Below are 23,543 nucleotides of genomic sequence, written 5' to 3'. Positions count from 1 at the left end.
TTAAAGAACGGTGTTTGGTGGGTCTGAGCAAGCAGGGCTTAGAGTCCAGCCTCGCAAACACCATTGACCACCTACTATATGACCCGGACATGAGCTAAATGCTTTGTCTTTAAACAGCTAAGGCTGTAAGTCTTTAAACCTACCAACAACAAACATGTCTGTAAACTGGAGTTAAGATGTTTGTCAGCCTAATGTTCTAAATGAGTAAACCCTGCAGAGAAGCTGGAAACATTTTAGAAATTCTCACCCCATCCCCGACTCACCTCCCAGGATTTATGGTTGCCTCATGTCCCCCCCATCCAGACGTCTGATAGAGGCAGTCCCTTTCTTCCTTAGCCACAGTCCACAGTTCTCAACCATCGTCATACAGAGAGACTGCTGTCCACAGTTGGTCACTGGGTTTCAGGGACAATCTGAGAGATTTTCAAGCCTTATTGGACCATATGTGATTTTTGCTGAATTAAGAATCAAACCCCCAAATAAGACTCCACTGAAGTCCTCTTTCTATAATTCCTGATGCTGTCAGTGGCGTATGAGAAATGGAGCTGGAGAGAAAAATAGTATTGACTGGGGGACTTCAAAGCTGCAAAGGTTTAAGGAGCACTGGCTCTGAGCAAAGTACATCAGGCATGCCTTTGCTCTGACCTTGAGGAAGGCCTTCCCTGCTTGTTGTGCAGAGTTCTGTATCCAGTAGGCACCTAATACCTGCTTGTGTTTCCCCTATTTCTCAGGAAGTGACTACTCTGGGAAACCTCCTGTGCATTAGGTTGCTGCTTCCCAAAACCACTTTTGATGTTGTTAAGTTCCTGCCTTCACGTCCCCAGGGCGTGAGGCAGAAGGATGCATTTTCAAGTGCCCCAGATAATTCTTGCTCCACCAGCCCAGTCTCAAGTGTTAGGGAAGCCCCATCCTGGGCCCTTTACCCTAAGTGAGGTGCTGCTTCTGGGTCCTGAGCCAGATCATCTGTGACCCACCAGCACTGCAATGAGAACCCAGAATGCTGAAAATAGGCTCTGACAAAATCACGTATAGTAACTTCACGCTTGTCTCCTCATTTCTACACTGGAGGGCCTGGGTCTAGATCAGAATTGTAGAGGCTTCACCCATGACACAGCTCAAGCCAGCAGAAATGCTGCATTGGGGTCACGCCGTGATTTTTAAAAATTCAAGCCACGTCTAAAACTCGAGAGAGAGTGCAGACTTCTGGTTTGGTGTACCTACGTTGTCACAAGCCAAATGTTTACTGGAGTTGAAAAGTAATTGGCCCTTTTTACAGAGCATGTGCTGTCTAGTTTTCCTCAGTCCCCATCACTCCCTATTGTTGCTCCTGATTAGCTTCATGCACAGTTATTTGCTGCCTCTCCACCCCTGCATGCATCTGAATTGAGGTCTCTGACATACCTGATCCCAAACGTTCTTTTTACTTCTACCATCCTATGAGCCCAAAGCCTAACAAATTATCCTTCTCCAGCTCAAGAGTTAATCATCAGCTTCTTCTTATGTAAATCAGAACAGGAAAGTCTTGCTTGGTCAAGTCCTCTGAAAATCGTGGTTTGATGCTATTCTTCACCAACCCTGTCTCCTGTGTCTGCCTGCTCAACATTTGTCTACTAACAGGAAGCCCTTTCTTGTCCCTGACCGAAGCTGCCCGAGGTCAGCAGTGTCCAGGAGACCAGGGAGTTCAGGCGGGCCACCCAGATGAGTGGGGAGTGGGTGTACCCAGGCAAGACCCTGATCTGGATTGTTGGGGTCCTTGCAGCTGCCACCGAGGGTGAGACTCCCAGTGGGAGAGGAGGGCTTTCAGAAGGTGGGGTGGGGGCACTTTCCTACCTTGGAGGATTTTCCACTCATAGGAATGAACTTATTTCTCAGAAGTCCCTAAGGGCCCATGGAGGGCTGTGCAGTAGCCTCAGGGCACCTCACCGTTGTCTTGGTGTTGCTGACATCCCCAGGGACAGAGTCTCCTTCTCAGGCACAGGTAGAGCACGGAGGACCCTGGTCTTACCCTTGACTTGTTTGCACCCTGTGGGGGGCTTGGAGAGCCCTCGGTCTTGGGCACTGGGGAGGGGCCTGGGGTGGAGCCCATGTTTCTGTAGTGCTGTCTGCATCCTCACTATTGAAATGGCATCAGAACAGGCAGTGCTAAGACACCTGGGTCCTGCTAAGTAAATCGCTGGGTAATTAACTTCTCAGGGCTCCATATTCTCTATGGAAACCGAGGAGCTTGCCCTCTCAGTCTCAGAAGTGTCATCCGCAGACACCTGGAGGCGTGTGAGCTGACTTCAGGAGACATCTGCAGGAGAATTTTTCATTTTCATTGCCGTCTATTGATTTCCATGTGTATTCAAAAGCATATACCTAACTCATGAAAACCACAATTCCATAGATGTTATTGCTTAGGACTCCTCTAGGTAAAATTTTAAAAGTTTATTTCAATGTAATTTTAAGAAAAATAAAAATCCAGTAGTCATATAGATGATGTACATACGCGCCAGCAATGGTGATAGTAAATATGAAAATGACTGAAAGTCTGGGCCCAAAGTGGGAAACTCTGGGCCAGATGATTTTGTACATCTGCAGAGCCTGGCGTATATCAGTCCCACAGTAAGGGAAAGCTTCTGTGCGGACACAGCTTCCAAATTAGTTGGGGAAAATTTTGTGGCTTGGTGCTGTGCTCCTGGGAGAAACTAGGTCGGTGTTCTGATGCAGGTGACTTCTAAGGCAATCTTGAAGGAAGCAGTGGACATGGGTTCATTGAGAAGGACCCCAGATACTTCCTGTTGCACAGCCTCTGGGCTGAGATCCGAGTTCGGCTTATTCCAGCCTCTTCCCAGCCAGCTCCTCATTCCTCCCTTGTGTTCTCTCAGGGCCAGCTGCAGATGCACCAGTGAGGAGCACCAGGCTGGGATGGATCCGAGGGAAGCAAGCCACTGTGCTTGGAAGTGCCATGCCTGTGAATGTGTTCCTCGGGGTCCCCTATGCTGCACCCCCTTTAGGACCCCTGAGATTTGCGAAACCGAAGCCTGTGTTACCCTGGAATGACTTCCGAGATGCCACATCCTATCCTAAATTGTAAGACCGGGCTGGGTCCCATGGGTAGCCTGCGACCTAGGAGTGGGCACAGAGAATTGAGGGGGAATAAAGGTCACACAGCCCAATGGGAACGGAGAGGGCATGCGATGGGAGAAGGAGGGCTGGCTGCCGCAGTGGAATGGTGCTTCAGTCACCGCGTGGCTCCCCAGCTGGCTGGCCGGCGGAGTCTCTGCAGGCATTGTTCCAAGCATGCAGCTTCTCTGGGCTCAGCTCCCTGCTTCTAGGTCAGAGTCTCCAGAGCTGGACCCAGGAGACTGGGTGGTCTGAAAACCCTCTAGGGATTCCGAGGACCAGTCAGGTTTGGGAACCTCTGTGATGGACTTAATGAGTCTTTTGGTTGGAAGGCACTGTCGAGGTGTTTCCGTGTGACCCCTTTCCCAGGCTTAGTCTCCAAGGTCAGGCAGGTGAGGGCTCTAGAGCGAAGAACTGCACTAGATGGATTTTAGCTCTAGCGGTCAACACTGCGCCTAGTGCAGGGCCTGACTCATAGTGAGAAATCCATAAACACCTGTGGAATGAATCCATGAGCGTGTCTCTGTGACACAGGAGGACTGGGAGGTAAGGAGCTCCCCGTCACTGCAAATCTTCAAGCTTCGGTGGGCAGCCAGTTCCCAGGTGACTTGTGGAGGGTCCTCGTGCACTGGGTGGGAGGTGAGACGTGGAAACCCTCAAGAATCTTCTGATTGTTCAGAATATGTGAAGCCCTCGGGTTGGTCACATCAGTTCCTGGCATTGGAGTCCCAGGCAGAGAGAGTACCCTGATGCCAGGAATCTCCCTAAACCATAGAAGACCCCACATGGCCCAGGGACTGAGGACACTAGGCTGAAACTCATCTATTCACTCATTCCTTCATTTATCCATTCAACTAATACCTGCTGAGAACGTGTAGGTGGAGAGTGGTGGTGTGGACATAATAATGACAATTAAAATATAGAATGACAAAACAATCATTAGGCGGTCAGAGCAGGGTGCCGAGGAAGAAGCCCTTAGCTCTGCCTGGAGGGGAGCTCGGGATGGCTTTGTGGAAAGCATGAGCTCTTGATTTCTGATAAACAACATACAAAGGGGCAAAAAGGTACAAACACCTGTCGGAGTGGATTTGCAGTGATGATTTTCTGCTGCCCAATCTGTACATTATTCTATTTAAAAAACGAACTAACGTTAATTGAGCGCTTAGTAGAGATATTCACATATATAATCTCACTTAATGTGTGTCAGGCTCTGTGCTAGGGGCTATGAGGTACCGAGGTGACTAATACAGAGTCCTAGGCTTTAAGCTGCTTGTAGTTGAGTTGCGGAAGATGATAATGCTCATACACAAGCCTAGAAGTTCTAGGAAAGAACACAAAATATGTGGGTATTTCCAAAGAAGAGCCATGGTCTAACCAGAGAAATCTCCGAAGGCTTCTTAGAGGAGGTGGCACTTGGACCGAATCTGAAAGAAAGGGAAGGATATGAGCAAGCAGATGTGGGAAGAGAGCGGTCTGGGCAGAGGGACCACTTGAACAAAGGCCTGAATGCACGAGTCCCCTGCCCGCCTACCTCAGCTGGTTCCTGGTGGAGAGGCCTGGAAATGTTCTTTTGTTCCTCTGGGGGCAGAAGAGGGAGATGCCAGAGCAAAGCCCTTTAGACGTGACCAGCATCTTGCCCTCTACAGTTTGAGGAATCACGAGCCAGCTCGAGTCTGCGTGTGTGTGTCTGGATGGTGGTGGTGGATGTAGGCATGGGTGGATGCTGGAGCTAATGGTACAATTGTTCTGCACAATGTGCTTTCCTACCTGGGAACTTGATAAAACAGAGTTAGAGTTTGTTGGTCGGTTTGTGCCACCACGGGGTGGAGTGGGGTATCCTTAGACTTTGTGCCAGTAGCTCCCGTGTGCCTCTTCTGCTCAGGCACTGGAGACCGCCAGGCCCCCCTCCCATCGCAAGAACTGGCCCCTCCTGAGCAGCTCTGCTGACAGCAACTCCCGGGCTTCTCCTACCCTCTTCTAAGGTGCCTCCAGAACACAGAGTGGCTGCTCTTGGATCAACACATTCTCAGGGTGCGTTACCCCAAATTCCACGTGTCGGAAGACTGCCTGTACCTCAACATCTACGCGCCGGCCCACGCGGACACGGGCTCCAAGCTCCCTGTAAGGCCCCCTACCGTGCTTGGGGCTCCAGCTAGCAGGTTCTCGGCCTGGGATCCGGGCCGAGCGGCTGGGTGTCTCCAATGGGATGGAGCCCTGTTGGGTAAAAGGGAAATGGAATCACTTGACATGCCAATAACTTTCTTAAAGAGCCGTTCTGATGACAGATTCACTTCCTCTTCTTTTCTGATTGCTTCTTTATCAGCAGTGACTTGACCTTTGATTTTTACTTTGTTTTGTTTTCCCCTCTGTTGAGGGTCTGGAAACATTTAGAGAAAACACTGCCTGGAGGACTTCGATTTTTTTTGTTTGGAAAATCATTTTTTAAAGAGGCTAATTACATTCTCCAATTTTTCTGTTTACAATGAAGACAGATAATAATGTGAAGTATTTCGTGTAAGAATGTAAAAGATCCCTGTGTAAGTGATTGGGAAAGGTACAGTCCACCATCTAGTTTTAAGCACACCCCCGTCGTCCTCTCTCTCCACGCCACTGCGATGGGAGACTCGCTCTATTGTGTTGTAACAGCAACATCTATTGAGCACAGACTGCATGCCAGGCACTGTGCACCATCTCATCTAACCCCCATAACGAACCAGAGGGTGAGGATTATTGGACCCGTCTGCAGAGGACGACAATGACAGGGAGGGCATAGCGACTTGCGGCATGTTGTACACACAGCAAGTGGCAGATCCTGGTGCCAAAGCTAATGCTGCGTCCAGTTCTCCTTTCTTCTCAGTGACTTTCTTCTCTTTTCCTGCCCCAAGTGCTGTGGTCCCTAACATGACCTTTATAAAGAGAACGGAAGGGATTTATTATTAATATATAAGTAGTGATAATACCATTTGAGTAATGTTTTATATTCCCTGGCTCCAACTTTTCTAATTCGTACTGTAAGATTTCCTCACATCTCTTCCCTTTTTCTCTCTCCTCTTTTCTCTTCTGTCTGTAGGTAGGAAAAAGCCTCAGATTAAAACGGCTTAAGCTGCTTTTGCTCTCATATGTGGCTTACAACAATTTCTATCTTCCTGTGCATCACAAGTTCAATGATATTTAGTTAACACTTTCTGAGCACTTGAAATGTGCCCACATTGTTCTATGAACTTTAGAAGCAGAATCTTTTTTAAACCTCATGATAACCTGATAAATGAGATACTTTCATCTTTCGCATCTTACACATGAGAAAACAAGCCTCAGAGAGGTAAGTAATCTGCCCAAGGTCACACAGCTAGTCAGGGGCAGAGCTGGGAATCAAACCCAGGTACTCAGATGCCAGAGTTCACATGCTTAGTCCTGAGACTTCTTCGAAAGACAAAACCTCTGATACTGTTTAGGAAGGAAAGTGAGACATTTATACTTCCCTAAAGAAAGAAGGTCCAAACATGCATGGGGAGGGGATGTGGGTGTCTGGTGGGCTGACTGGAGAGTTCCTTTCCCCTCCTTAGGTCATGGTGTGGTTCCCTGGGGGTGCCTTCGAGAGTGGCTCAGCCTCCCTCTTCGATGGGTCTGCCCTGGCTGCCTACGAGGACGTGCTGGTTGTGACCACCCAGTACCGGCTGGGAATGCTTGGCTTCTTCAAGTGAGTCTTCCCAAATGATCGACACCCTGGATCCCCAAGAGGCAGCTGGGCAGCAGCCACAGGGGATTCACTGCCCAGCAATCTAAGGAGGAATGACATTGAACAAATTTGGCCCAAATTTGTTACACGATTTCAACAGCAATAATAGATAAACCTCCATGTCTTAGTGGCTTAAAACAATAATAAGTCTCTTTCTCACTCAAGTGAAGTCCAATTGAATATTGCTGACTGATAGACATCCTTCCACATGATCAATCAGGGACCCGTGCTCCTTCCGTCTTGTGCTCTGCCCTCCTGTAGGGCCCCAGACCCTCTGCATTTGGCCAGCAGATGGAGAAAGAGCATGGAGGATCATGTGAGGGAGGTCTTTCTGCATCGGCCTGGAAGTGGCCCTCATCACTTCTGTTCGCATACTGTTGGCAGAACTCAGTTACATGGCCACACCCAACTGCAAGGCAGATGGGAAATGCAGCTCAGCTGTGTGCCCAGGAAGATGAGGAAACCGTGTGTGAGACTACTAACCGTGCGTTAGCAGTCTCTGTCATGGGTCCCCACCTCAAGGCTCCTCAAAGACTCACCTGAGAATGGTCACTCCATTGCATTGGCTCCCCTCCCTCCAATAATATCTGACGTGTATCGAGTACTCACTGTGAGCCAGGTACAGTTCTGTGCACTGGCCATGCATTGTTTCAACTCACCTTCAGAATAATCCTATGAGAAACATACTGTTGTTATTTCCATTTGTCAGTAGAAAAATGGAGGCACAGAAAGGTAAAGAATTTCCCAGAGGTCACAGGACAGAGCTGGGGCTCTTGGCCACTTTTATTATCCTACTTAGGACACAACAGAACCTAAGCCCTGTCTAACGTGCAGTATGAGCCAAGAGGAGTAGTGAGGGGTCACTGTCAGACACTGTGGGGAAGGGAGCAGTGAATCCGGCATAAATTCTATCCTCAAGAGGCTTTCTGGAAGTGTGGTGAGGGAGATAACACAGAGACACAAGCACCCTTGCTGCCAGGGGGGACATGATTAACGCTCTGAGAGTGCGAGTCAGTGAGGCTGTAGAAACAGAGGAGGGAGCTAGAAGGAATTAGGGAGGCTTCATTCAAATTGCACCTTAAAGATGAGGTTGGGTATGGGAAGGAGGGTTGGGAGAGAGCACGCTCAGCAGACGGGCTGCCTGAGCAAAGGCTAGGAAACAGGCAGGGAATGCAGCAGCATGTGGGCCTAGAGCAATATTTGCAAACTGTGCTCTGGGCTTGTAGCTCTGGGAGGTGGCTCTGGGGCTGCAGTGGAGACAAAGAGGGCTGAGAGGGGTGCCCTGACCAGAGCAATTACATTCTTAGCTGCTCTGTATGTTGGGATTCTGCATGAGATTCCTTTAGCGGAAAGGTTTCCAAAGATTGTTTATAGTATCTGGGTTCTAGTAGGCAGGTAGATGAGGATCAGCAGGAGATGGAGGTGGAAAGGCAAGGATGGGCATGATTGGGAAAGGCCTTGAATGCCGGGCTGTGCACGGAGGCTGGGCTTTCTCCAATAAAGAGTGAGGGACCCAGGAGTGCCCTAGAGAGCAGGATAGCAAGAAGGTCATTCCAGAGCAGAGTGCAGGCTGGGCTAGGAGTGCCCGGGTTGCTGATGGAGAGGCTACTGCATAGTATTGATAGAGGCCATGGAGTGAGGCAGGGTGGCTGAATAATTAGAGTGATGGCTAACACGTACATACATGGGCTTGCATTGTCACTCTTAAAGACAACTGTGCCAAGCAGGCACCATTATTAGCCCCATTTTAGACATGGAAACATTGAAGCAAAGCAGGTTAAGTGAATGGCCCAAGGTCATCCAGATCATAAGTGACCAGTTTATGAATCAGGATAAATAGAAATGGCACAATGGGGACTTATGTGGGAGCCACAATGGATTGGAGGTAAAATTGACAGGGCTTGGCTCCTGCAGATGTGGGGGTTGTGGGAAAGAGACGGCAGAGTTAGAACCAGCCCAGGGGTCATGGATAGACAAAGGGACCCAAGGGGAGGAGCAGTGGGAAGGCTGGAGAATGGAGGGGCATAGAATAGATCCCGAGATTACTCACATATGTGGTGTGTACCACGTGGATGTTTTGGTCTAGGCATTTCTTTGATTCTATCGTATTTTCCCTTGTTTCCCCATTAATTGCTCACCCATCCTGGGAAACATGCTATTCTGTAGGGGCACAGGGGCATGGGTAGGAGCGTGGACTCTGGGGCCAGACACATTGGGTTTGAATCCCAAATCTGCAACTTTCTAGACCCTGGGCAAGGGATTCACCTCTCTGTGCCTCGATGTCCTGTCTGTAAGAAGGAGATTGTGTGTATCTGTCAGTAACCTTAGGGCATGCTCGCAGATTTCATTGACGTGGGTGGCGTGAACTGCAGCCCTGGAGACATGCAGCCCCTGCCCAGACCACTTCCAAGCAGAGAGGGGGCATGGAGTAGAATAAACTTCCTAGTCTCTGGATATCTCACCCTGAAGCCCCTGGCGTTGTCTCCTGCTGACCGCACACTGCTGGAGGCATGGGTGATGTAGTTCGTGGAGCCCAGCCATTTGGAAGCAGGGCAGAGAAAGGTGGAGAAAAGGGCACCAGAGAGGCAAAGGAAAAAACCTAGCACCATCGACCTCTCAGGTTGGGGCAGATTATAGGAGCATCAGCTGTAAAGCCCTTAGGACAGTGTCATGCACATTGCTGCCACGCTGCAGTTATTATCATTGTTATTCATTTAGTCATTCATTGGAAACTCTCTACCCAGGGAGGTCTTACTCCCTGGTGCAGACCAACTCTCAGGAGAAAGACTTTTCTGGAATCTACGGATTCAGGGGAGCCTAAGAATACCCTGAAAATGCACAGACAAGATTGTGTGTGCATTTTTTCTGGGGTGTGCAGCTTTCATCAGATTCTCAAAGAAACCGAAATCCCAGCAGAGGGTGAGAACTAAGCCCAGTTTTCCCAGCTTCCCAGGCCTCCACTCTCAGCCCCTCCCCAGTGGGAGTGGGAATGCCCTGACACCAGCCTGCAGCCTCCACCACCAACTCCCTGGGCCGCAGGAAGCACGTGGTCAACTGAGCATTCTCACTCTGTCTCCCAGCACAGGGAACCAGCACGCTCTGGGGAACTGGGCCTTCATGGACCAGATGGCCGCGCTGCACTGGGTCCAGGAGAATATCGAATTCTTTGGTGGGGACCCAGGCTCTGTGACCATCTTTGGGGAGTCAGCAGGAGCCATAAGCGTGTCCAGCCTTGTGAGTTCTCTTTGGGACTTGAAGGAACCTTGGTGGGGGAGGTTAAAAAATGAGGATGATGATCACTCGCGGTTGGTTGGTGCTTCATGTTGAACAAATACTTTTATACACATTGTCTCCCTTGACCCTCACAAGTGCCTCACGAGTTAGGGGCCCAGGCTCATTTCGAGGACAAGAGCTGTCATCCGGAGAGTTGAAATGAATTGCCCAAGGTCACACAGTGAGTGATAATTTGAGGAAAAATCCCTTATTTTTGTGGAATTGAAAGCCTGGTATCCAATTACCAGGACTAGTAGTTACTTGTTTAATAGAAAAGCTCAGCTAAAGCATAAAATAACAAAGGATGCATATAAACTTCTTATTTTAACCCAAACATAAAATGTACATTTCTCCTCCGTTGGTTTGATACAGTGCCTTATCTTTCCAGAGTCGATCTGCTGACTTGAGGGCCAACGTGGGCTTTCTTGCATAAACCACTGCAGAGTTCACTGCCCTCAAATTGTAGTTGCAGTGTGTTTACAGCGAGCGCAAACTTAAAGATGCCTGCAGAGTGGTCTGTGAATACAGTGCACTGAGGGAGCTTTGTCCCTCCACATATTTCATTCTTTTCTTGTTCACATCTAATTTGACAGCAGTATTTTTTAGCTACCTGACTTTATCAAGGTTTTTTTCCCCCCAAAACACAATTTTGTTTTCTTTTTACATGCACACTTCATTGGTTCCCATCATATTTCATTGATTATGTAATTATAATAGCAAATGTAACTGACAAAATAGGTTTGGAAGGAAACACACTGGCCCGTTGGCAAGAACTTGGTGGGAATAGAAATGGGCAGAGGTGCCAGAAAATGGCCCACTGGCTCTGAATGGTCAGTATTTCCTGGGCGTCATTTAGTATGTTAATCACAGAAGTCAGTTACACGGAGATGGGTTCATAGAGCTTCTGCTGTACAACCCTTGACAATGTACAAGGTATTTCTATATCTTCAAAATAACCTTCTAAGGTGGATTGTATTAACTCGACTTCACATACATGATAACAGCCACCATTTCATGAGCACTCACTATTTGAGCGGCACTATGCAAAGCCTTCTATATTCATTACTTCTCTCACGCCTCACAACAATTTTGTGACATGGGCATAATTTTTACTCCACTTTTATAAGGGACTAAGTTGATGCTTAGAAGTATTAAGCAGCTTGGCTGATGTTGCCCAGCTGGGGAGTGAAGGAGCTAGCACTCACATGCCAGAATGTTTGACCTCAAAGTTCATGAGGAACCTGGGGCTTGTATAGGTTAAATATCTTGCCCAAACCTTCACAGCTAGTCCTTGAACCCCCAAACCAGGACTTTTCCCCCTCTAAGGTTAGTACTCTTAAGAAGACTTCCTGGGAAGGTGTCTTTCAAGAAGGGATGGGTGGTGTGTGATGTGTGGGCAGCCCCCTGGATAACTTCTTTGGTCTCCTATGTTCTCTCTCCAGATTCTGTCCCCCATGGCCAATGGCTTATTCCACAAAGCCATCATGGAGAGTGGGGTGGCCGTCATCCCTTACCTGAAGGCCTCTGATGATGAGAGAAATGAGGCTGTAGGTATACTGTTAACACCTCTCTAAGTTCCTCTCCTTGATCAGGAGAGAATGTGGTCAGGTGTCCACAGACCGTGTGCTTGGCTGTCCTTGCTAACCATAGCCAGGAGACCTGATGCTGGCCCAAGGTGAACCTTGTTGCTCCATGGGAGGTCTGGTTCAAAAGGAAATGGGTTGAGGTACACAATGCACTACCGCTGGTGTGCATGATTGTGTGTGTGCATGTGTGTGTTTCTATGTATGCATGAGTAAGTGTGCGAGGCAGTTCTTACATCTTATTCATTATTCTTTGCCTGTGATATATAACTCAGTTCCCTGTATCATATATTGCTCTTCTGTACCTACCATACACCACCTAGAGTGTTATGTTAAGAACTATTCTGAGGCTGTTTGCAGGTCAGTGGGAAAAAACACTGTGACTGATTAATGCTGTCTGGTATGAGACCGTGAGGGGGAGGTGAGGCATATGCCCCAGATATTTGTCATTTGTCATCTCGTCTTAGTGCTCTACCAGCTGGTGAGGACCTGGAGAGCAAATCGTCTATATCTTTCACATCCCAGGATAATGCCTGATGTATATTAGGCGGCTGTGAATGTTTGCTGAATGAATGAGTTAACAAATGAACTGATTCATTTAAAGAATGTTAATTAAGCACTGGGCTGTGGATTCATCTACTGGGTATTATTCATTTTAGTGGTATATTTTCTTAAACACCTTATAGAAAATAACAGTGTACACTGAGAGTAGAAACAGAGTTATAATACTGCAAAAATACCCTCACTACACAGGGAATATTGACTTTGGTTACATGATATATCAAGCTACTTTCAGTTTGTGTGTATATTTATTCATTCGCCACCCACACATTGAGTGCCCATCGTTTTCCTGGCTATATGTTAAGACCTGTGGCTTATTAGTAGAGAAGGCATAAACTAACTTGAGAAGACTATACTCTAACCTGGAACCCATGGATATGTTTTGGAGGTGGTCCCTTAACTTCTACAATTGTATGCAGACTCTATATGTTTGTGCATTTTCCCAGGGAGAGGGTCTTTAGCTTTCATTGGATTCTCAGAGCATCTATGACTCCCGGAAGAGCAAAAACCACCTCATTCAAGGGACAAGTTCTACATATGTGGAAAGTCCAGTGACAGGGAAAGAAGGTGTTTAGCAAAGGGCTAGGTAGAGAAGGTGGAGATCCTTGGGGTGACAGGAGATTAGAGGAGGAAGGGGTTCATGGAGGCTGAAGGGATCTGAAAGGACATCTTTGAGTAGGTGGGATTGAGCCTTAAAGAATGAGTGGAATTGGTGTAGAGCAGAAAAAAAAAATGTTCAGGGCATTCCAGGTGGGTGGGGGTGAGGTTTGAGCAGAGCTAAGCTGAGACTGAGGCTGGAGTCATGCCTCAAATGACAACGGAGGAGCTTGCAAAGCTGTTCCTCACTCTTTGGGCTCCTGGCTCCATTTAGTCCCCCAGAGTCGGGCTTCTGGGCTCTGTGGGACCTAGTGCCAGTGAAGCCAACACCACAGGACTGGTGTCTTTGTGACCAAGAATCGTGACTCCATTCCATGGCCACAGACTGACAAACCACCTCCCCCAGCTCTGGAGATTGCTAAAGATGGCAAGGAGGGTCAGGTAAGAGAGTAAGGGTGATGCAGTGCCAACTGGTCCTCAATGTGTACAGTCAATTATGGGCACATGGGGTGGGGATGTGCAGCAGGCTGGACTTCATAGATGAAAGATCCGCCTGTGGCTGGATTGAGGTCTCTTTCCAACTTTCAATTTCCTAGAGGTTTTCAGTACTGTGTTCTGACCTGGTCCTTCTCTGGAAATAGTTGCAGGTGGTTGCGGATATCTGTGGTTGCAATTCATCAGACTCCGTGGCCCTGCTTCAGTGTCTGAGGGCAAAACCCTCTGAGGAGTTGCTGATCATCAGCCAGGTGAAGAGGGAAGGGAGAGTTTGGGTGTAGGGTTGCCCTTTGAATGGAGACGTAGACAAATCCTACCACTCTTTTATTTATTTTGATTTGGGCTTGGAAAGATGGGGGTTGGGGTTTACAGTAATGGCTGTTAAGAAAAAATGTGAAATATAGAAACCTTACAGGTAATTTAAGGAACTTGAAGGGCCTGGAGTTCTGATTAAATTGGATAAGATCCAGAAAAATATGAGGTTGTCTCTATGTCACTGAAGGCCTTGCACTGGGAAGAGGGACCACACTTGTTCCCCATGCTGCCAGAAGCTAAAGTCAAGATCTAGAAGTGGAAATTCTGTTAGGGAGCCATTTTGGCTTGGTGTAACCAAGAACTTTCTAAAAACTCAGTTGTCTGAAAAAGCTCCTTTAGAAGGCATGAGATCCCCACCTCTGTAGGTATGCAAGCTGGGTCTAGATGAGCACTGACAAGTTTCAATCACTGGATGATTCATTGGATGGATGAACATTTATGTCTGTTCCAATCTCAAGAGCCTCTGTTAGTCCTTGAGAGAGTGAGGTCAACATCTGTCAGATTCCAACGTTTGTTCAGTAGTGACTTGGCATGGATTGAGGATCTGCAGTGAGCTGCACTGGAGTCTGGAAAATGGATGATAAGTCCTTGACCCAGTGTACTGTGAAAGCTCTTTTATGTGCTCCCTTCTACCACTCTCAAAATAGAAACCTAAAAAACCATGATTAGAGCCAGGTGTTGCTTCCTGAGACCCGAGAAATATCCAGTCAGATCCAAAGCACAGAGCTGAGGAAGACATCTCAGGAAGATGCTTATGCCAATCTCCATGACCCTGGCCATTGCTTCCCCTCACCACTCTGCCTGTTGCTTTTGGTCAGTGGTTCCACACTTGAGCATGCATCAGACTCACTTGGAGAGCTTGTTAAAACAAGTTTTCTGGGCTGTACCCCCAGAGTTTCATATTCAATGGGCTTGGAGTGAGGCCTGAGAATTTGCATTTCTAACAACTTCCCAAGGGAGGCTGATGCTGCTGGTCCAGGAGCCACACTATGAGGACAATTGTGTGAGGCTATTGTTTTTCTCAGTAGATACTATTATTATCCTCATCTAGCAGATGAGGAAGCAAGGCACAGAAAAGTCGAGCCCCTTTGTCCAGATAAGTGGCAGAGCTGGCCAGGTAGCACTGATATGTTGGGATAGGCCAAGAGTAGCTTATTTTTCTTTTCTTAATGCATTTTTTAGAGAGGGTTGGCTCAGCTTGGCTAGGGTTTTGGGACAGCAGATTTTGTGAACAGAAACAGCTGCCCACTTTTCTCTTCTTCCTTATTTCAGAAAACCAAGGCTTTCACTCGAGTGGTTGATGGTTTTGTCTTTCCTGAAGAGCCTGTAGACCTATTGACTAAAAAAACATTTAATCCAATCCCTTCTATCATCGGCGTCAATAACCACGAGTGTGGCTTCCTGCTGCCCATGGTAAGAATTCTGGTTGTGCCTCCTGTTGTGACCTCAGCAGAGAGGCAGCCATTTGCTTCCACAGCTTGGTATTCCCATAGATGACACCAAGCACATGAGGGCTGGAGCCCATCAGCCAAATACACTGTGGTCGTATTTCCTGTGTCGGAAGGAGGGTAACTGAGGATTGGGGCAGCCACAGCAAGTGTCCGCCCTGATCCTTGTACAGGTTTATGGCAATAGAAACAACGCTATAACCAACTAAGAGAGGATGGGGTCCATTTGAGCTTTGTTCAAAACATTACATATGATTGTTTCAAATAAGCACAGTTACTACTTCAAAAATGAAATTCATAAAGGTTTGGACAACTTCAGGGCCTTACACACTCGTGTCCAGCCTCAGTTCTGGCATCTGACTTCCAAGGATGCTCTCTAAGTTTGTACAAGTTGCAAAATTATTGGCTCCTTGTATTCATTCAACAAGTATGAACCGGGCATTTCCTATAAGCACTACACGCTCTTAAAAACTGTGCAGTCAACAGTGAACAAGTCACAGGGTTACAGCTCTCTGCAAGCTCACATGCTGGTGGTGATAGACAAATGAGATACCAGGTTTCTGAGAGTGACAAATGCCAGGAAGGACGTATACTGCAGAGAAGGCTTCTTTAGGAAAGAGAAGGGGTGGTCGGGAAAGCCTTCTCTGAGGAGGAATCCTTTGCGTGAAGTCTTAACACAGAGAAGGAGCCATGATTTCTTGCCCCTGCGGTCTGAGAAGACCCTCCCCATTTGCAATAAATTTTTCATCTGTCCTCAGATGAGTGGAGTGCTCAAATTCATAATACTGTCAAAGCTCATTTATGTAGACCGACCTCCTCCTTTTAAGCTGGGGAAATGAGGCTATGAAATAGAAGTGATGAGAGCAGTTGGTGAAATAGAAGTGATGAGAGCAGTTGGTGGCCATCTAGAATCAGAGCCCTGAGTTCGCTGGACTGTGAGACTTGTCTTCCATTATTAATTTGCCTACAGAGCAATGTTTTAGGGTGAGCGGCGATGGAGATTTCTCTCCTTCTGTTGTAAATGAGGAAACTGATTCACAGACTGTGACGAAAGTGAGGCCTTTCAATGTCATCTGGGTCTGTTTTAGGAAGAAGGCAGTTACTACTGATGATGACCACCACCAACATAACCACTATGACCAAACAGGCATTATCATCCCATTTTCCAGCTAAAGAAACTGAGCTTCAGACAGGCTAGCATGACTTTCCTAAGTCTCCCAGCCAGTGAGGAGACGGTATATAAATGCAGTTAGGCTCTGCCTGTAAGTGCTGGGTTCTCTGTTTACCTGCTGTGTGGCCTTAAGTGAGCTGCCTAACCTCTCTGAATGGAGTTGCCTCATCTGAGAAACAGGGCTAATTTTACTACTCGCCTCACAGGTACACATCAAATAGCCTGATGTATAGTAAGTGCTCAGTAAATGTTAGATATTGGAAGTATTCAAATGGCAGAATGGGAATTGGTGCCCAGGTCTGTGCAGCTCAAGAGCCTGCATCACTGCTGATATTCCATGGGACCTTGCAGTTACAGCCACTGCTGGCCATGGAGACCTGGGAAATCCTCCCAAACCAACCCCAGCTCCTGAGCATACAGAGAGGGTTCCTAGTAGTTAAAATATACTTGTGGATTATTTGAGTGACTCTAGGGGTTCCCTCAGATTCCAGGAGACAGATATGTTTAAATATCTACCCCAGTGATTCATTACCCCAAGATTACAGCAGAAAATATACCAGGAAAATTCATTGACAAGTGAGTAGTAATTTCTACCCCTTCATGTTTTTAAGCTGTAATGTTGGCCAGGGGAGGGTCATTCATAAATGATTACCTGTAGCTTTTACTTCCTACCAAGCAGCACCTGCCAACTGCTTCTCAGCGGTCCTGATTATAAAGGTGTTTGGAAAGAGAACAACAGACCATTAGTTTTGAGATTTTTCTGGCTTCTCTTTGAACTTGGTGTTGAAGCCAAGTTGTGGCCTGTATTAGTTTGCTAAGGCTGCCATGACAACATGCCACAGATGGAGTGGCTTAAATCACAGAAGCTTGTTTCCTCATAGTTCTGGAAGCTGGAGGTCCAAATTCAAGGTGTCAGCAGAGTTGGTTTCTTCTGAGGCCTTGCTCCTTGGCTTGCACATGGCCGTGTTCTCCCTGAGTACTCACATGGTCTCTCCTCTGTGTGTGTATCACTGGTGTCTCTTTGTGTGTCCAAATTTCCTCCTCTTATAAGGACATCAGTCAGATTAGGGTAGGGCCCACCGTAGCATCCTCACTTTAGCTTTATCACCTCTTTAACTGTCTCCACATACAGTCACATTTTGAGGTCCTTGGGGTTAGACCTTCAACATAGGAATTTAGGAGAGGACACAACTCAGCCCATAATATAGCCTTTACGCAAGGCAGCCATTCAGGTCCCACAAGACTGTAGATGTGACAGGGAATGGCTGCCTTTCATCAAATGTGAGAAGCAGCAGCTTCATTGCTGGACCAACCCACAGAGGCTGTTCCTACATGTGGACGCCTGGGAGCTGAGAGGGTTCCTGCTCTTCCCAGTGTCCCCTCTGAATGGCGGATGCCTAGGCCCTTGGAGAGACCAGTTTCCCTTTTGGTGACCTGATGTACTCACAGAGGACACCCTGCTTCTATCCACAGAAGGAGTTTCCTGAGATCCTTGGGGACTCCAACAAGTCTCTCGCCCTGCGCTTGATACACACAATCCTGGTAAGTGACCTTGGGCGACTACGTGACCTTGGACTCTCCATTCATTTAACAAACCTCCCTGGGTCTTGCTCAGGAATAGGGGGTGGGGGCAGCGACATTCCTCATTCATTCGTTCAGTAGATCTCTGCTAAGTAGAATTCAGCAATCCCCTACCCACAATCTCAAAAACCAAAGAGTCCTGAAAATCCAAAGACTTTTTGTAACCCATGCAGCAGCTAGACTTGAACTAGGCTGATACGTAGCCGTTAGTCTTTATTGTTCCCACACTTTCATTCACTTTATTTATCCCACTATTCATACGTTTCTCTGAGGACACAATAAGGTGGGGGCTGGAGTGCTGGCCTGGCCCCTCCCCACCTAGTGAGCCTGTTACATAATAGGCAGCATATATACTGAATTGCCTGCCTACAATCTGAAAAGTTCTGAATTCTGAAACGCACCTGGGACTAGGGACTGTATTTACTACATACCAGCCAGGCACTGTGCTAGGTTCTAGCAACACCGAGCACCCTTACTAAATCATTTGTTCATTCATTCCCTGGACAAATATATCCTAGACGCTATGATGTAGAGATGGATTAATTTCCTCTCTTCCTTTCTTCTTGCCATACACGTTTATTCAGTGTGTACTCCGTGCCAGGTTTGTTTCATTCATTTACTCACTGAACAAATGTTTATTGAGAGTCCACATGCCCCACCACTTCTCCAGGGACTGGAGAGCAGTGATAAGCAGACACTCTTCCTGCACTTGAGAAACTTGTAGACTGATGGGGTGGATGGACATGACAAGACCCTTCAGTAAAGTGCTATACAAACCTGAGCAGAGGAATGTCCTAGGCCATCTTGGCTATCTGGTGATGAGAATTGAGACAAAGATTTGAGAGATATTTAAAATACAAATCAGACAGTGGAATCTCTCAGGCTTGATTGGATATGGCCATACAGAGGAGGTGGTCATTGACCTGGGTCTTAGGGAAGGGGGACATTTGAGCAGGAGGACATTTCAAGAGGAGAAGGTATCTTGAGCCAGGTTCCACGGGTGGGAAGTAGAGTGTGCAGGTGCAGGAGGACCAGAAGAGTGTGCAGTCTCTCCTAGGGCCTAGTAGCATGGCAGGAGCTGTTTTTCAAATGGTAAGTAGTTCTCTGATGCAGAAGGCATAGCCTTGTTCCAGAATTCCGGGGTTCCGCACTGTGACTGTCTTGTTGGCGCTCGCCAGAGGCTCCACACAGCATCTGTACTCACCTTGGATATCTCAAGCACTGAGCGGTCTGCTGTTCATATGGTCCATGTGAGGGGCACTTGCACCACAGCCTGGACCTGCTGCAGAGCCCTCCCTTGCTCTGATCTGATTTCAAACACTCAGCCTTTGGAGGACCCAATGAATGAGTCCAAGCAAGCGCCCCCTGATGTGGTAGATGCTTCTTCCAAATTCCAAAGAAACAAACAACAGACCATGCGCCTGTCTTAGTGTTAGGGGTATGGTGTAATAACTTGTTCCAGCACTCTGCAGAGTACCAGACCCCTAAAAATATCACCAAAGTGGCAGACTCTGAATCTTCGTGAAGTTTACCCTTCACACTCTGACATTAGTGCTTACGGCAAGTTGAGGGATTGAAGACTGGGAGGCAGCCTGGTGCCAAATCAAAGAAAGCATGGAATGTCCTGTTACAGGTCTTGACAATGGGTCTCAGGGGGAACTGACAGGACTGAATACCTTCTCTCTGACAGGCAGCATGCTTTTCTCCTTGCTTCTCATGTAATCCTCTGAACAACTCATTTTTTATAGATGAGGGAACTCCAAAAGACCAATTAGCCTGGGCCAAATAGCAAAGGCCTGGAGGCAGTGCTGATACCAGGAGCAGGGCTGTCTTCATGGATGTATGACCTGTGTAGTCACAAGGACCTCGCGCTGAGAAGGGTCATACACTTGGTTAAATGTTCTGTTGTCACCATCTTGAAATTCTTAGAATTTTTGAACAGGGGCCCCCATATTTTCATGTTGCACTGGGCCCTACTAATAATACAGCCAGCTCTGGCCAGGGGTGGTTATTTCTGATACATTTCAGAGAGGCGTGCATACTGTGATTAGGAGCATGGAATTTGGATGCAAACAGACTAATGAAAGAATCGTGGTTCTAGCAGTTTAGACAAAGTGCTTAATCTGCCTAAGCCTCAGTTCCCCTGTCTGTGATGTGGGCTAATTTTAATACTTGCATTATAGGATCACTGTGTGGATTCAATGAGGCAATGCATACAAAGCATGTGGAGTCACCCCTGCACAGCAAATGTTTAATGTTTTGGCTGTTGGTGCTGACCTAGATCTCATGTGACCATGATTGTTTTACAGCATGTCCCTGTCCAGCATTTACACCTTGTGGCTAATGAATACTTCTACAACAAGCACTCCCTGTTTGAAATACGAAATAGTTTTCTGGACCTGCTTGGAGATGTATTTTTTGTGGTCCCTGCGCTGGTCACAGCTCAATATCACAGAGGTGAGTCTCTGAACACCCCCTGCAGGACCACAGCCCAGCAAGGCTGGTGGCTGGAGGGATCCTCATTGCCTGCTGACCAGCTGCCTGCTCCGCCCTTCGGCTCTCTCACTGAGAGGGAGGTCCCAAGGGTGTCTGGGATAGAACCCTGCATGCCGACCTTTGTAATTCCCTGCCTTACAGTGTTCACGAATGTTGATCAGTTCTTGTTGTTTCTGTTCCTTCCCCTTCTTCAAGACCACGTAGAAAATTCCCACCTCCCCGTAATTTTCTGGGGCCTGCCCCCACATTCCTTTTTCTTTGGAAGGGTCTTCCCAAACTTCTTATCTTTAAGGAGTAGTGGAGCAATCAGAAAGAGAATATTACTTGTGAGGGCACAAACCCAGCCTTCCTCCCTCCCTCCCTTCCTTCTTTCACCCTCTGTCTCTCTGTCTCTGTCTCTTTCCTCCTTCCATCCTTTCTTTCTTCTATATTCCTTTCCACAAATATTTATCATAGGCCTACTGTGTGCCTGGCCCTATTCTAGGCCCAGAAGACACAGCAGTGAACAAAGCAAAGACTCGGCCACTGTGAGACTCATATTCTAATCAGGAAGACTGATAACAAAGAAACAAGTAAATATAGAATGCATACTTGTTAGATGGTAATAAGTGCTGTAGTGTAAAATATAGCAAAGTAGGGGATAGCAGTGACAGGGTGCTGTGGGAGGATCCTGTATTATAAGGTCTGTTAAGGTGACAGGTAATAATCGACTCTTAAATTTGGCAACATGGAGATCACTGATGACCTTGACAGGACCTATCATGATGGAGTGATGGAGGTAAAAGCCTGACTAAAATGGATTCAAGAGAAAGTGGACAAACTGATTTCCAGACTCTATACAATCCAAATCTCAACCAAAATCTCAGCAGTGGTTTTGGAGAAGTGAATAAGCTAATTATAAAAATTTATATGGAAATTAAAAGATAGCCAAAATAATCTTGAAACAAAATAACAAAGTTGGAAGACTGACAAGACACCTGATTTCAAGACTTATCTTTGAGCTACAGTAATTAGGAAAGTCTGGTATTGGCTGAAGGGTAGCAAATACAAAACAGAGTGAAGAGTCCAGAAAATAGACAGTTAACCAATTTTCAACAAAGGTGCTGAGGTAATTCAGTAGAGAAAAGAAATTCTGTTCAACAGTTGGAGCTGGAATAGCTAGATATCTGTGTAGAAAAAGTGAATCTCAACCACCCTAACTCACACCATATGCAAAAATTAGTTTGAGATGAATGATCGATCCAAATGTAAAGGATAAAATTGTACTTAAGCAAAATTAACATTTTTGCTTGTCAAAAGACACTGATTGTTGACAGTATCAGCAAAAATGCTGGAGTAGGGAACTCCCACAGCCTGTCCCGCTACAAAAGCAGTGAATAAAATGGCAAAGACTGTCAGAATCAACTTTAGCAAAACTCTGGAAACAAATCAAGGGTTTACAGCAAGCAAGTGAACACTTCATCAAGACATAAGCTTTAGAGTTTCAGCAAGAGAGCTTTGTGTCATTTTAATTTACTCCGCACCATCTCCTGCTATCCAGCTAGGCAGTGGCCTTGTAGACAGCCTGCATTTATAGTATAGATTCCTAGTACTGGAGGGAGAAGCATGGACCTTATTCTCAAAGAATTGTGGTTGTTTGTTTTGTCTTGTCTGATGGCACCCTGAACTAAGCTCAAAGGGCTTGCTTTTATTTCACCTAACTCAGAACACTCTTAAGGCTGAGGTAGCTACCTGGAGGGCATTTTTTATAAACATTTAAAGTTAAGTGCATTTACTGCTGCCACTAAGGGCAAGGGATAACAGCTGGAGCAAACAATAGACAAAGCTTAAGAGGAAAGTCTGGGCAACAAGATGCTTTGGGGAATAAAGGCTTGAAAAGCTCACTTATATTCCTGGGATTCTAGAAGGCCATGTGCATGTCCAGAGTGGGGAGCATGCTCAGAAAAGGCCAGAGAAGGCTCTAAGCTCTCACATTTGGCTGACCTACAGGCTCTACTCAAACAGAAAGTGAAGGCTAGGAAAGAATTGTTAACTACCTGGCTGAGTATTGAGGGAGTGCTCCAACACACACAGAGCCTAGCTTCAAAGACGAGGAGTTTTTTTGTTTGTTCTGGGTACTTAGGAACACCTCAGCTGAGCTATAAAATTATTGGCTGACCACTAAGCAAACAGAAGAAAGCCTTCAGTGGCCACAAATAGCAAAGAATGCAGACTTTACAAAATTAGTGCACAAACGATGCTAAACAAATAACAGCAACCACAAAAAGCTGTAACAATGCACTGTAGGGAGAGGGTAGATTCTGATGTCCAGAGTTGCCACATTATGATATTAAAAACCTCCAGTTCTCAAGAAAATATTACAAAGCATGCAAAGAAACAGGAAAGTATGGACTATACACAGGAAAAAAAGAAATTAATGGAAACTATCCCTGAGGAAGCTTAGATGTTGGACTTACTCAACAAAGATTTTAAATCAACTATTTTAAATATAGTCAAATAGTTAAAGGAAACTGTGTACAAAATACTAAAGTAAATGATGACAATGATGTCTCACCAATTAAATAATAGCAATAAAAGAATAGGATTTATGATATTATAAAATGAACCAAATAGAAATTCTAGTATTAAAAAGTACAATAACTGAAATGCAAAATTGACTAGAAGAGATCAATGGCAGATATGAGCATAGGGAAAAAAGAAACAGAGAACTTTAAGATAAATCCATTGAGATTACACAATGTGAGGATCAGAAAGAAAAAGGAATGACAAAAATGAACAGAGCCTAAGAGACCTGTAAGGCACCATCAAGCATTCCAACATATGCATAATAGGCATTCCAGAAGGAAAGGAGAGAGAAAAGAGGCAAAAATAATATTGGAAGAAATAATGATCAAAATGCCCCCAATTTTAATGAAAGACATGAATATTGATGTCCAAGAATTTAAATGAATCCCAAGTAGAAGAAACTCAAAGAGACCCACACAAGCATACATTATAATCAAACAATCAAAAGCCAAAGACAAAGAGAAATTCCTGAGAGCAGTAAGAGAGGTGAGACTAATCCTGTACAAAGAATCTTCAATAAGATCAACAGCTGATTTCTCATCAGAAACCATGGAGACTAGAAGACAATAGGATGACATATTCAAAGTTCTGGAAGAAAAAAAAAAACGTATTCAACC

General features: G+C 46.3%; 1 protein-coding gene across 2 annotated transcripts in view; it reads left to right on the top strand.

The window, feature by feature from the left end:
* The first annotated feature begins 1,698 nt into the window (after positions 1-1,698).
* CES5A (carboxylesterase 5A) overlaps positions 1,699-23,543 on the top strand; it is a 32,319-nt gene continuing 10,474 nt past the window's right edge. For both annotated transcript variants that reach the window (XM_070500388.1, XM_014827385.3), the window contains exons 1-10: positions 1,699-1,771; positions 2,868-3,072; positions 5,088-5,226; positions 6,669-6,802; positions 9,922-10,075; positions 11,557-11,661; positions 13,497-13,601; positions 14,938-15,078; positions 17,758-17,826; positions 20,175-20,322. In XM_070500388.1, coding sequence (XP_070356489.1) covers positions 1,699-1,771; positions 2,868-3,072; positions 5,088-5,226; positions 6,669-6,802; positions 9,922-10,075; positions 11,557-11,661; positions 13,497-13,601; positions 14,938-15,078; positions 17,758-17,826; positions 20,175-20,322 — 1,273 coding nt within the window. The remainder of the gene's footprint in view (positions 1,772-2,867; positions 3,073-5,087; positions 5,227-6,668; positions 6,803-9,921; positions 10,076-11,556; positions 11,662-13,496; positions 13,602-14,937; positions 15,079-17,757; positions 17,827-20,174; positions 20,323-23,543) is intronic.

This window comes from Equus asinus, chromosome 28, assembly GCF_041296235.1.
Source record: "Equus asinus isolate D_3611 breed Donkey chromosome 28, EquAss-T2T_v2, whole genome shotgun sequence".
Taxonomy (NCBI): domain Eukaryota; kingdom Metazoa; phylum Chordata; class Mammalia; order Perissodactyla; family Equidae; genus Equus; species Equus asinus.
The sequence above is the reverse complement of the archived record's forward strand: the minus strand, read 5'-3'. Positions and strand labels throughout refer to the sequence as shown.